The sequence below is a fragment of the Heteronotia binoei genome, chromosome 21 (genome assembly GCF_032191835.1).
Source record: "Heteronotia binoei isolate CCM8104 ecotype False Entrance Well chromosome 21, APGP_CSIRO_Hbin_v1, whole genome shotgun sequence".
NCBI lineage: Eukaryota > Metazoa > Chordata > Lepidosauria > Squamata > Gekkonidae > Heteronotia > Heteronotia binoei.
This window is the reverse complement of record NC_083243.1, coordinates 88,009,259-88,020,390: the sequence shown is the minus strand read 5'-3', so window position 1 is coordinate 88,020,390 and position 11,132 is coordinate 88,009,259. Positions and strand designations below refer to the sequence as shown.

Below are 11,132 nucleotides of genomic sequence, written 5' to 3'. Positions count from 1 at the left end.
CACTTAAAATTTTCTGAAATCTTCAGTTTTCTCTTCAGGTATATTTTGAAACCTCAACATATAGGCAGCTCTGTCTACTTCCAACTGCAAAAGTCTAGAATCATGTATATTCTGTTCTTTTTCCAGATGTTCCACCTTTTGGATAGTCTCTGTCACCTGGCCATCTAATACTTTTAAGGCTTTGTTAGTCTCAGCTGTCTGTCTGCTGTTTTCCAAAAGCTCTTGTTTAATTTCTGCCATCTGTTCACCAATATTGTCTACTTTACTAGTCAGCTGTGCTATAGCAGTCATTAAGGTGCTTTGCATTTCTTTCATATCTCCCTGCATGGTCATACATTTCCCTGGCCCAGGTGGAGCGCTAGGTGAAGGAATTGGTGGCTTTCCTTCTTGGTTTTCCTTTTTTTTGACTATTTCTTTGAAACCAATCCCAGCTTGATTTTCCATTCTTATTAAAATAAACACACTCACAGCCACAAGTCCAATAATGCCGCATCAGAGTTTGTTTTGGAACTCTATGTTCCTGTTTATAACAGATAAGCTAATCTCCACCAAGCAATGCCCTTATTATGAAATAGTTTTAAAAAGAAAGCCTTCTAGCTTCTATCAACAATTTGTGGTACCCAAAACAATAGTAAGAATAATAATAAACAAGACTTTTTAGCCAACCACGCTTACTAGTACATAGACAAAACAATTCAGTTCACAACAACAAAAGAAATTCACTATTACAAGTCCTCTACCAATGATAATTCAGTTAAAATCCAAGTCATTACAACGTCTTTCAACAACTTTCAACAAATTTGTAATCTAGGGCTGAATGCCCTATTTGTACTCCAAGAGTGAAATCAAGAATTAAAAATTAAACAAATAACCCAAAATAAAAGGAAACCAGGCACTCCCAAAGAAGAAAAAATAATAGAAAATAAGAAAAAGTTTCCATATTTGGAAATCCAGAAAAAGGAGGGATGAGTAAAAAAAAAAAGGAATCCAAAGCCAAAAATGTTTAAACCATGTCAAAAAATATTCCAGCCACAGATAAAAGGAAGGGAAAAAAATGAAAACAAGATTAAAGAGTTACCGTATATCTATAACATCCAGCAAGAATAAGTAAAAATCCACTTTGGAAATTTGCACAAAAGTTCTTCTTCCAACCAGAGATCCTGCTATGTCTTATAAGTCAATATAAGATACCCAACAGGATTTGAAAGTCAGGTTGGAGTTATAAATTCATTCAGAGCACTTTAAGCTTCAAGTACCTTTAAGCTGGCTGTCCTTCACATTCATATAAACTTGCATGCAAGCAACTTTCCCAGAACCCAAAACTCCCCCCCCCCCCACCCAAGGGGGGTTTAAAGCCAGTCAATTAAATTCAGCCATCAAGTCTCTTGTGTAACTAAAGATTGGTGTGATTCTCCTGATGCATGTGTTGTAAATGTTACCAGGATAGGCAGAAACTTTTGCAAGCCTTGAAAAAGGAGAGAGAGTTCTCCCCCCCTTCTTAGTCTTTTGCCTCTTCTTAAAGTCTGTTTCAGCCCTGGTTCTCCATTTCCCTGCTTGTCAGAGATAATGCCATTTGCTTCAATAATATGAAGAAAGATCACTTACAGTAATAGCAAGATAGAAGCAGCTTGTCTTGAAAATGCAGAATTTTAAAGTCCAGAGTGCAAGAAAAAACAGAGAAGCTGGCGGTCGACCCTCATGCCATTTAAAAATGGCAATCGGAGCGATGAGGCTAGGAGCAAGTGGGATTGGGGGGCAGCCGCCTCTGCTGACATCCCCGTTCTACCGCTCAAGCACCCTGCCTTCTGGGACCATTCCTGGGCCCCAGAGTCAAGTCGTCCTTCGTAGGCAACCCCTCAAACGATCCAATTTAGAAGCAGCTCTGGACGCACTGGTCTGAGCCACTTCTAATCGTGCGTCACCGAACCCGAAGTCCCCTATAACCATAACTTTTATTCCTCCCCCCATTTAAATGAGGGTTGCCAATGTCAGACTAGAAAAGAGCTCCAGAAGCATTGATGACTGATCAAAATACTATTGCACACACTTCAATGTTTTAAAAATAATATACATAATGAAAATATCACAACTTTCTCATCGCGTTATATACAATCACCATAGGACATGATACAGACAGAGATAAACCCTGTTTAAGAGCTTTGTCAATATCACTTGTGGTCCGGAAGGAGGGAAATTGAAACAGCTCAGGAGAGATATATGTTCTAGATAGGGGCAGTAGACTTCCACCAAAAGAAAAAAAGAAAGAAAAAAGAGGAGGAGAAAGGCCTATGTGGGATGGGGATTGCTATGGAAAGAAATAGCTATTCTGACATTTACCATTTTTTTAAACAGGCTGCATGAACACTTCATACTCGAGTGGAGGAATGCTTCATCTTCAAAGAATAAAACTGAACTAAAATGATTAATTATGCTAAAATGGTTCAGGAATGAAGGAAGCAGTGATCCTGGTGGTGACGCTGTAGGCACTATCATACAGTTATCAGAACACTTATAGAATAACTGTCCATACAGCATTTGCAACTGCAATGGAAATATTTTTAAGTAACTGTTGTGTATGTGGTACAGTGCTTTAATGTGGGTTGTTAGTTCCTGCCTGGCTCATTGGAGCCTTTAGGACTGAGCTTGGGGACAGGGAAAAAATGGGAAGCAGGATCCAAATCTCTGCTTCCCTGGACCAATAGCTAGCCCCCCTGCTGGTTCAAATGATCCAATGACGTTGAAGCGCAGGAACTTTGAGTGTATAAAGTTGGCCCAGTTCTCCAGTCTTAGTTTTACCAGTAACATGCTGTATCACGAATAAAGAGATTTGATTACTATGCAACGAGACTCCTTATGCATCGAACCCAGTAATTAACAGTAACAAAACAATTTCATTAATTGCTGAGAAAATGTGATTTCACTTACAACAGAAGAGCTATCTTGAAGAAAGACATCTAAATCAACAGATGACTAGGGTCGCCAATCCTCAGGCGGAGGCAGAGAATCCCCCAGTTTGGAGGCCCTCCCCCCATTTCAGGGTCATCAAAAGGCTGAGGGGGCAGGAAATGTCTGCTGGGCATTATACCTATGGAGACTGATTCCCACAGGGTATAATGGAGAATTTATCTGCAAGTATCTGGGGTTTGAGAGGGAGGACCACTGTTTTTTGAGGTAGGACCACCAAATTTTCAGCATAGCTTCCAGTGCCTCTCCTCAAAACACCCTCCAAGTTTCAAAAAAAATTGACCAGGGGTTCCAATTCTATGAGTCCCAAAAGAAGGTGCCCCTATCCTTCATTATTTCCAATGGAAGGAAGTCATGTAAAAGGCATGCTGTCCCTTTAAATGTGATGGCCAGAACTCCCTTTGGAGTTAAATGATGCTTGTCACAATCTTGCTCCTGGCTCCACCCCCAAAGTCCCCAGATATTTCTTGAATTGGAGCTAGCAACCCTAAACTGGACTAAAAAACTCCCAGGCTACTAACAGACGTGAAGTGAGCTGAATGGAAAAGGAGAGCCCAGGAATGTCCTGATGGCTTGTGGAAGAGGGACAGGCCACAGGTGCCCTAGGGAGTGTGTAAAGTGCTCACACACCCCATCCGCAGTTCCCTGGGTGCTTCCCAGCCATCCAGACTACTGGGGACGTGCCTCGGAGGTTCCCTAGGAAAAAGACAACACTCTGAAAGTGGTGCCTTTTAAAGCCAACTCCTGGTAAGTCGGGGACAGGACGGCAGGCAGGTATGCGCATGTAGATGCACTTTTTGGGGGTGCCTGCCTGCTTTCCTCCAAGGTGGCTTAAACCACTCATCTGTAAGCAGCCCGTGTCTGGAGCATAATTAAGATTTGCATAGAAAAGGAAATTTCTACCAGCACACGTTTTTCTAACAGGAAGCTAATGGGATTCTTCCTTTTGTCCAGTTTTTAAAAACTACAGAAGCTGCTGCCTGACTCAAATTATAGAAACTCAAAATACTACCAGTATTGTAAGTTTAGATTATTAAAACAGAAAGGGGCCAAAATATTAAGCCTCAGAGCCATGTACAGTTATAATGTTGTAATGTATGAGGTAGGTATGTAGGGTGAACAAATGGGAACTTCCTCAGACATTCCCTCTCTGAAGGCCAGAATGCACTTATGGAACTTAAATTTGTGTTTGAATGAATTGTAAAAAAGCTTCTACAATGAGCCAGAGAAAATGGCATTCTTTTTTAACAAACTGGGTTCAGGTTTCTGGGATCTACAGTGAGACATCATAGTGTAGAACAGTTCAGTTTAAGATTGTGGTGTGGAGGAAAGGGGCTTCTGCTCCCCCCCTCCCTTGTCCCAATATGAAACTGCCCTTGAAGGGGCATTATTTGGAGCTACAAATGCAAAGAATACCTCACCCTTCCTTTCCCCACACTGCAGTCCTAAGCTGCATCAGGCCGTATCACTTTTTGATAGCCATTTCTCCCTGAAGTGATAAAGGCACAGTAAACTGGGCTATTGAAGTGCAGGTACAACTTCTGGTAATCTGGGAGTCTGAACACAGCTGTCTTTATATATTTATGCCACATTCTCACTCTTGTCCCACATGGAGAAGTGAAACTGTGTTGCCTCATTCCATTATAGCCCAGCAGCACAACAGTACTGAGAGTTGTGTGCACACTGAGATAACAACACACCCCAGCTCCTTGCCTAAAAATCTTGCTTTAAACACTTTAAAGCAGTTTTTTCCCCAGGTATCCAGCAAGTAATGAGTTTGATCACTTATCTCCCTGGATTTGTTAATTTTCAAATAATTTGTTTCTGTATAAAGTCTGCTAAAGCAAAATTTCAAATATTTAAAAAACACATTTCTAAATGTTATTACACAATTATAGGAGCTTCAGGCTGTATTTTTGACATTATTAACTGCTTTATAAAGATTGATTGGTCAACTGCAATAGTACAAGACTTGGGAAGGGACTGTAGAAAAGGTACTTGGGAAGGTACTGCAGCCATAAAACTTATGAAGACACGCACGCTGTATACGGCTGAGGCACGAAGGTATTGAACGAAAAGCTCGCATCTGTGTTCTTGGAGCAGTTTCGTTTAAAATCCCTAAGTTCTGGAATTTTGCCGTTCTTTGAGAACATTCAGGTGGATGTCACAATTGGAGGAAATTGCGACCAGCTAGACTGGCCGAACAGGTTAAACAAACTTGGCACGCTGGTCGGGAACGCTTGTGAACAGCAGCGGGAGAAACAGGTATAAAAGGCGAAGCTGCAACTCTGTGCGCACTTGCTTGGAGGTAAAAGTCGCAGGTAATTAAGTTTGTGTACTATGGGCACGGACGGCGGCTTCATAAAACGCCGCCTACATGAGCCACAATACAAAAGTAAGCAATGTATGAACGCACCACAAGCGCGCAATGATCCCGAGTTTCACACTGCGGATATTAATCTTTTTTAACACAGAGCTAGAACACTATCTTAAAAAAAATGTTGAGCAGATAGAGTTATCCCTCCCGGCGGCCGGAATGCGAGCCCCCCCCCCTTCCTCTTTTTTCTTCATAGAAAACGCCCACACCAACTCTTCCACCTGCGCACGCGCAAAGACCGACCTCACACGTTTTTCCTGCTTTACTCCCGTGACTGGGGCGGAGTCGAGCGCCCTCCCCCGTGACTAGCCAGATTGCGCCAAGGCTCTCCGCCTATCGTTGAGCGCCAACGGTGTCACGTGGGTCCAGGTTCCATTTTTGTGGCGCAGTTAGGCACTGGGGTGGTTAGTCCTGAGTCGGTCGTCGTGTGGCAAGCTTGGGAGTGATTCATTGTCGAGTGCCGAGAAACTTCTGCACATCTAGAGATCTTGTTCAGAATTATAGAGGCGTAGTGCAGGTTTGTGAAGATTTAGCGGGTTCCATGGCAGGTTTTGGAGTCTTCTGTAAGAACGAGCTCGGGTGGGTGAAGGGAAGGTCGTGAAAATCCGAATGAGGGGAGATTTTGGGGCACACTCTGGGAGGGTATGTCTCACTTTCTTGGGAATAAGGTCGGTTTTATGGCCGGAGATCATGTAGGCATTATACCCGCTATGGTGGGTGCGGCTCCGCCGCCATTTTGTAAAGATGATGGCGTCTGTAATTTTCCAAGCGGGAGGAAGTCAGAACGCATGCGCAGCTCCTCCATGTAGCTGTATGAATCTCGCTGTCGTTTTTTGTCATAAAAGGCGTAGTGGATGTGGCGGTTTCTAGTTGGCTTAGTTAGGGGCGGTGCTTAGTCTCTAGTTCCAGTTGGAACTGCAGGAGCTGGGCGGGGTTGTCTGGCGCGCTGCCTTCCTTGATGTCAGATTGCGGCAGAAAAAGGCGGAGCAGGGACTGCGGCACAGACTGGCTGGTGGGCGAAGCCAGTCGTGGCTGACCTATTTTTGCGGCGGCCATCTTCCTTCTCTTATTTGTACGGCAGGGACTGAGAGAGGGTCTCCGTTTATGGCTTCCGCCCCTTAATTTGCCCTTTTCTGCAGCTTCGTCCATCTTGAGTGACACTATGAGTGGCTGCCGTGTGTTCATTGGGAGGTTGAATCCCGCAGCCAGAGAAAAGGATGTGGAGAGATTTTTCAAGGGGTATGGACGGATCCGAGACATTGACCTGAAAAGAGGCTTTGGATTTGTGGTAAGTGGAGGTGGCTGTCAGACATTAAGCCCCTGGTGGAAAGCACAAGAAGTGTTTGAGTGCTTAAATGGATCTCTTCTTGAGGAGAAATAACGAATTTGGCGGTGGACACAGGGTTTTTTTTTCCCCTAATGATACTTTTAGTTTCACTGCATATAGTATTAAGCTGTCTCTTTTTGATAAAGTTACTCTTTTAGATAGCTTTTGCTGGCATCTCAGTGAATTAAATCTTGGGGATAAGCATACACCAGTTTGCAGCTTCAGGGCTAGTCAACTGGATTCTGTGAAACGCTATCAGACATTGTTCACATAAAGCTGTATTTTAAGTTGCAGGTTGATATTTTAAGTTTCTGTCCCACAGGAATTTGAAGATCCCAGAGATGCTGATGATGCAGTGTATGAGTTGGATGGAAAAGAGCTTTGTAGTGAACGGTAAATCTTGAGATTATTTTTTTCCAAAAGTAAAGTGTTTACAATATGTAAGCATATTGAAAGGGACAGTTAAACATGAAGCATTAATGGCTAAGTAACTTGAATCTCTGTTCTGAGTTTTGTAAATATGTTTCTGTTCCTTATTTACACACGTCTGAGCAGTTAAAACACAATTATTGATTCTCCCCCCCCTCCAGAGTAACAATTGAACATGCAAGGGCCCGTTCTAGAGGTGGAAGAGGCAGAGGGCGATACTCTGACCGTTTTAGTAGTCGGCGTCCACGAAATGATAGAAGGTATGTGCCTGTTGTTAGATCCAGTAGTATGGCTGCATTCACGAATTGCAACAAATTTGGGTCTGATGGATGTTAATGTAACTTGTGCAGTCTCTGTTGGATCTCTCCTTATATCAGACCATGGCTGGCTTTGAGTATCTTTTTTCAAGATCCTGTTTGTCAGTTCTAAAGTATGTGTCTAATCAGGGTTTGCTTCTTGCACCCGAAACTGGCATGCTAAACCAGATTCAGAATCCCATGGAGTGGAAAGTAACTTAAAGCATCCACATTTGGACATTTCACTAAATAGATATTCTCCTAGGGATTCTGAAGGCAGGAAGATTTCAGTGTATCTCTGTGCAGAAGGTGATGTCACAGGCATGAGAGAAGCTGCATTTTGACCCAGCACATACATGCTTGTAATTAAGTCAGGCCTTTTTAGGGAAAGTTGCTTTAGCTTGATTTCAGTCTTTAGTGGGCATACTAACATAATTACAATTTTTATTCCACTCAGAAATGCTCCACCTGTAAGGACAGAAAATCGACTCATTGTAGAAAATTTGTCATCCAGAGTCAGCTGGCAGGTTTGTTTTATCTCTTTAGACTTGGATTAATGGGTATGTAATGTATATAATATTTTAAATAAAGCTAATTTTTATCTTAAGATAAAACATTATCAAAATTATTTAAGTTAAATGTTTAAATGTTTTCAAAAGTAGTTTTAATATTAATATTTTAATGTAATTTTATCTTGTTTTCAAAATCCATTTTAACCACTTTAAAAATCCATTTTATTTGCCAGCCTATCTGTGTCGTTGGCCTTATGACGAGGAGTGCCTGTGGGTTATCCTAATCGTTCTGTCTTGGTCACTCTTGGTTGGGCCTGGTTGACTTTTCCAGTCAGCTCCTCCAGTGTATCAGTTGGCCACCTCTAGATCTGTGTTTGCCGGTCTAGACGTAATCGATGCACTTCCTTAAAGTGCTGGGTTGCGGCGATCCCCGAGAGTTAACGAGATCTGATTCCTAAGTTGAGAACTGTTCCTCCTGTAACGCTTCGAAATAAGAGATCCTGATCAAGAGAGTTGAAAGATACGCATTAGGTGGTCGTTGGAATCCTGATCGCAGTAAAGTGTAACTGCTCAAGCATAGAAAATGTCTGGATCTGCGAGTAGTCTGCTAATAGGGAGGGCTGTGCGATTAAAGGCTTCCATCGACTGGGTAGTGTTCTTCAAATGGTTGGCGAAGAGCCAGTCGGGCATATATCATGACGGTATCCTCGATCGCTTAATGCAGTTTGCTGCTTGGCTAGCCTAGGGAAATTTTAATGAAGGTAAAGTAAACTATATTTTTAATGGCATATGGGGCACAAAATAATTGGTGCTTTTGTAAATGTAATGTATAGTCATAAAACATTGCTTCAGAATGCTTTGTTACAAATAAGCTGTCTTTCATTCCGTTCAGTAAAATGCATAGAAAAATACCTTAATGTTAAAATCGAGCATTTTGCTTAAAGCAATTTGCTGTTTTCATTTATTTCGTGCCCTGATGTATTCTATCAAATATAGAATTATCTACAAGTGTGGCATCTGCCACATTTTAATTCTTAACATCTTTTCTTACAGTAGTAATTTTATATACTTTTTATACTTCAGCACTGTCTATTTCTTTGCATAATATATTTGATCTTGTGTTAGGACCTCAAAGACTTCATGAGGCAAGCTGGGGAGGTAACCTTTGCAGATGCACATAGACCTAAATTAAATGAAGGGTAAGCATCTTGGTGGAATATATCTTACATGTTAATTTTATTTAGAAATCTTTTTTTTGTCTTTGTCAAGCTGATTTGTGTATTCTGTTTTTATTAGGGTGGTTGAATTCGCCTCTTACAGTGATCTAAAGAATGCCATTGAAAAACTGTCTGGCAAGGAAATCAATGGAAGGAAAATTAAGTTAATTGAAGGCAGCAAAAGACACAGGTAAGAGTGGTAACATGGAAACAGAAGGCTTGTTTATTATGTTTGGTGTAATAGATGGCAGTGTTTGCTGTGTAGAGCCTGATTTAATGTATCTTATTTTAACTTATCAGTAGGTCAAGGAGCAGGTCTCGCTCTCGTAGCAGGAGCTCTTCGCGGTCTCGCAGCCGTTCCCGCTCCCGAAGCCGTAAATCTTACACCAGATCCAGAAGCCGTAGCCGCAGCAAGTCACGTTCAGTTAGTAGATCTCCTGTCCCTGAAAAGAGCCAGAAACGTGCTTCTTCAAGTAGATCCAAGTCTCCAGCTTCCGTGGACCGTCAGAGATCTCGCTCAAGGTCGAGGTCTGTTGATAGTGGCAACTGAGTTGCCATGCGGACTCTTAAAAACATACTTGCTAATAGTGATGGTAAGTATGTGACTTCTGGAGCAGAGAATGAATGGGGGAGGGACTGGGACTTAACAGCCTTGTAAATGCGGACCACAGAAGTTGTTGAACTAATAGTATTGTCTTTTTGATAATCTTTTTCCTGCTCACTTCATTAAGTCAGAAGTGTATAGCTTTGTGTATATTGGTAGAGCTCTTTATAAAGAATTTTTTGTATTTTAAAAAACTTGACTTCTGAACATTTAGTTCTAGGTGTATTCTTGTAATTGGCATTTCAGGGTGTTGAATGTTTGAAATTGGTTACAGAGCTCTTATACTGGCTGTTAATAAAGCTTTTATTTCGGATTTGTGGTGTTTCCATGCATTGTTTGCTTCCTTTGCCAAGTCTACAGTCATACTGGTTGATATTGATAATAAAGTTATTGAAAAACGTGTATATCTTTCTTGGTGTGGGCATTTCAACTAGGTTGGTTGTTTTAACTGTTGAGGCAAAAGAGTTCTAGTTGGCCACACATAGAAGGTGGGTCCTAATCATGGTCATGCTGGCATATGAAGGTAAAGCTGCTGTCAAGTGAAAGTAAGATGTAGGTTTATCAAGTAACTGCTTTACAGCCTTCCTGCCAAAAATTTTTGTTCAAGGTTGTAGAGTACAGTGCAACAACAAATTGCTGTACTCTTCCGTTTATTATATAATTCTCCACAGTGATTCACCCAGCTGATTTATCCACATCCACTCTTTGGCTGTATTTCTGCCGTAATTTTTTCTATAGGGGATTTTTTTGTTGTCACAACCTGTGATGTTGGCTATCATAAAACTGACTGCTTAAAATTCAGCCAGTGGGTTTCCACAACTGACAATTCAAATCTAGATTCCACCAGGCATTTCTAAGCACCCTAAACACTACACTGGGTTTTGTAGGGTGGCTTGTGTTCAGCAGTAGCAAGCAGCTAGGTTTAGCTAAGTCATGAAAATTGGATGACATAAAGTCACTCAGTGGTTTCCGCCAGGCCTAGCAGTTGCCAACTTCATGGTGGTACCTTGGAGATATGCCAGAATTAAAACTCAAAATGTCTGCTTTGAATGATTGCTTCCATGATTTTCCATCTGACTGAGGCCCCTCCCCAAATTGTGCCCTTTCTAGACTCCAATCTCCAGGTATTTTCCTGAGCTGGAACTGACAAACATTCCCAGTCAGTCCCTCCTACAGGGGCCAGAAGGCCCCTGCCCTGGACTCAAAAGCTCCAGGCCTAGAACTGTGGTCGCCTAGCAACGACAACTGAGGAAATAATAGCTGGGGGGAAGTAGATGACTGGGGAAGGCAATAGCAAACCACCCCGTAAAAAGCCTGCCATGAAAACGTGATGTGATGTCACCCCAGAGTTGGAAACAACTGGTACTTGCGTAGGGGACTACCTTTATATATCCTTTTATCTGGTT

The 11,132-nt window shown here is 41.9% G+C and overlaps 1 protein-coding gene across 2 annotated transcripts; it reads left to right on the top strand.

The window, feature by feature from the left end:
* Positions 1-6,119: 6,119 nt before the first annotated feature.
* On the top strand, positions 6,120-10,039 carry SRSF5 (serine and arginine rich splicing factor 5). 2 transcript variants are annotated; one of them, XM_060262521.1, is made up of 7 exons: positions 6,120-6,629; positions 6,991-7,061; positions 7,259-7,357; positions 7,851-7,920; positions 9,031-9,104; positions 9,202-9,312; positions 9,423-10,039. In XM_060262521.1, exons 1-7 carry the CDS (start codon positions 6,504-6,506, stop codon positions 9,670-9,672), a joined length of 801 nt encoding a protein of 266 aa, XP_060118504.1. In that variant the 5' UTR covers positions 6,120-6,503; the 3' UTR covers positions 9,673-10,039. The 2 variants fall into 2 exon arrangements, with proteins under 2 accessions (XP_060118504.1, XP_060118505.1); XM_060262522.1 differs by lacking the exons at positions 9,031-9,104; positions 9,202-9,312; positions 9,423-10,039 and adding an exon at positions 8,139-8,896 and having other exon boundaries at positions 6,310-6,629.
* Positions 10,040-11,132: the final 1,093 nt, after the last annotated feature.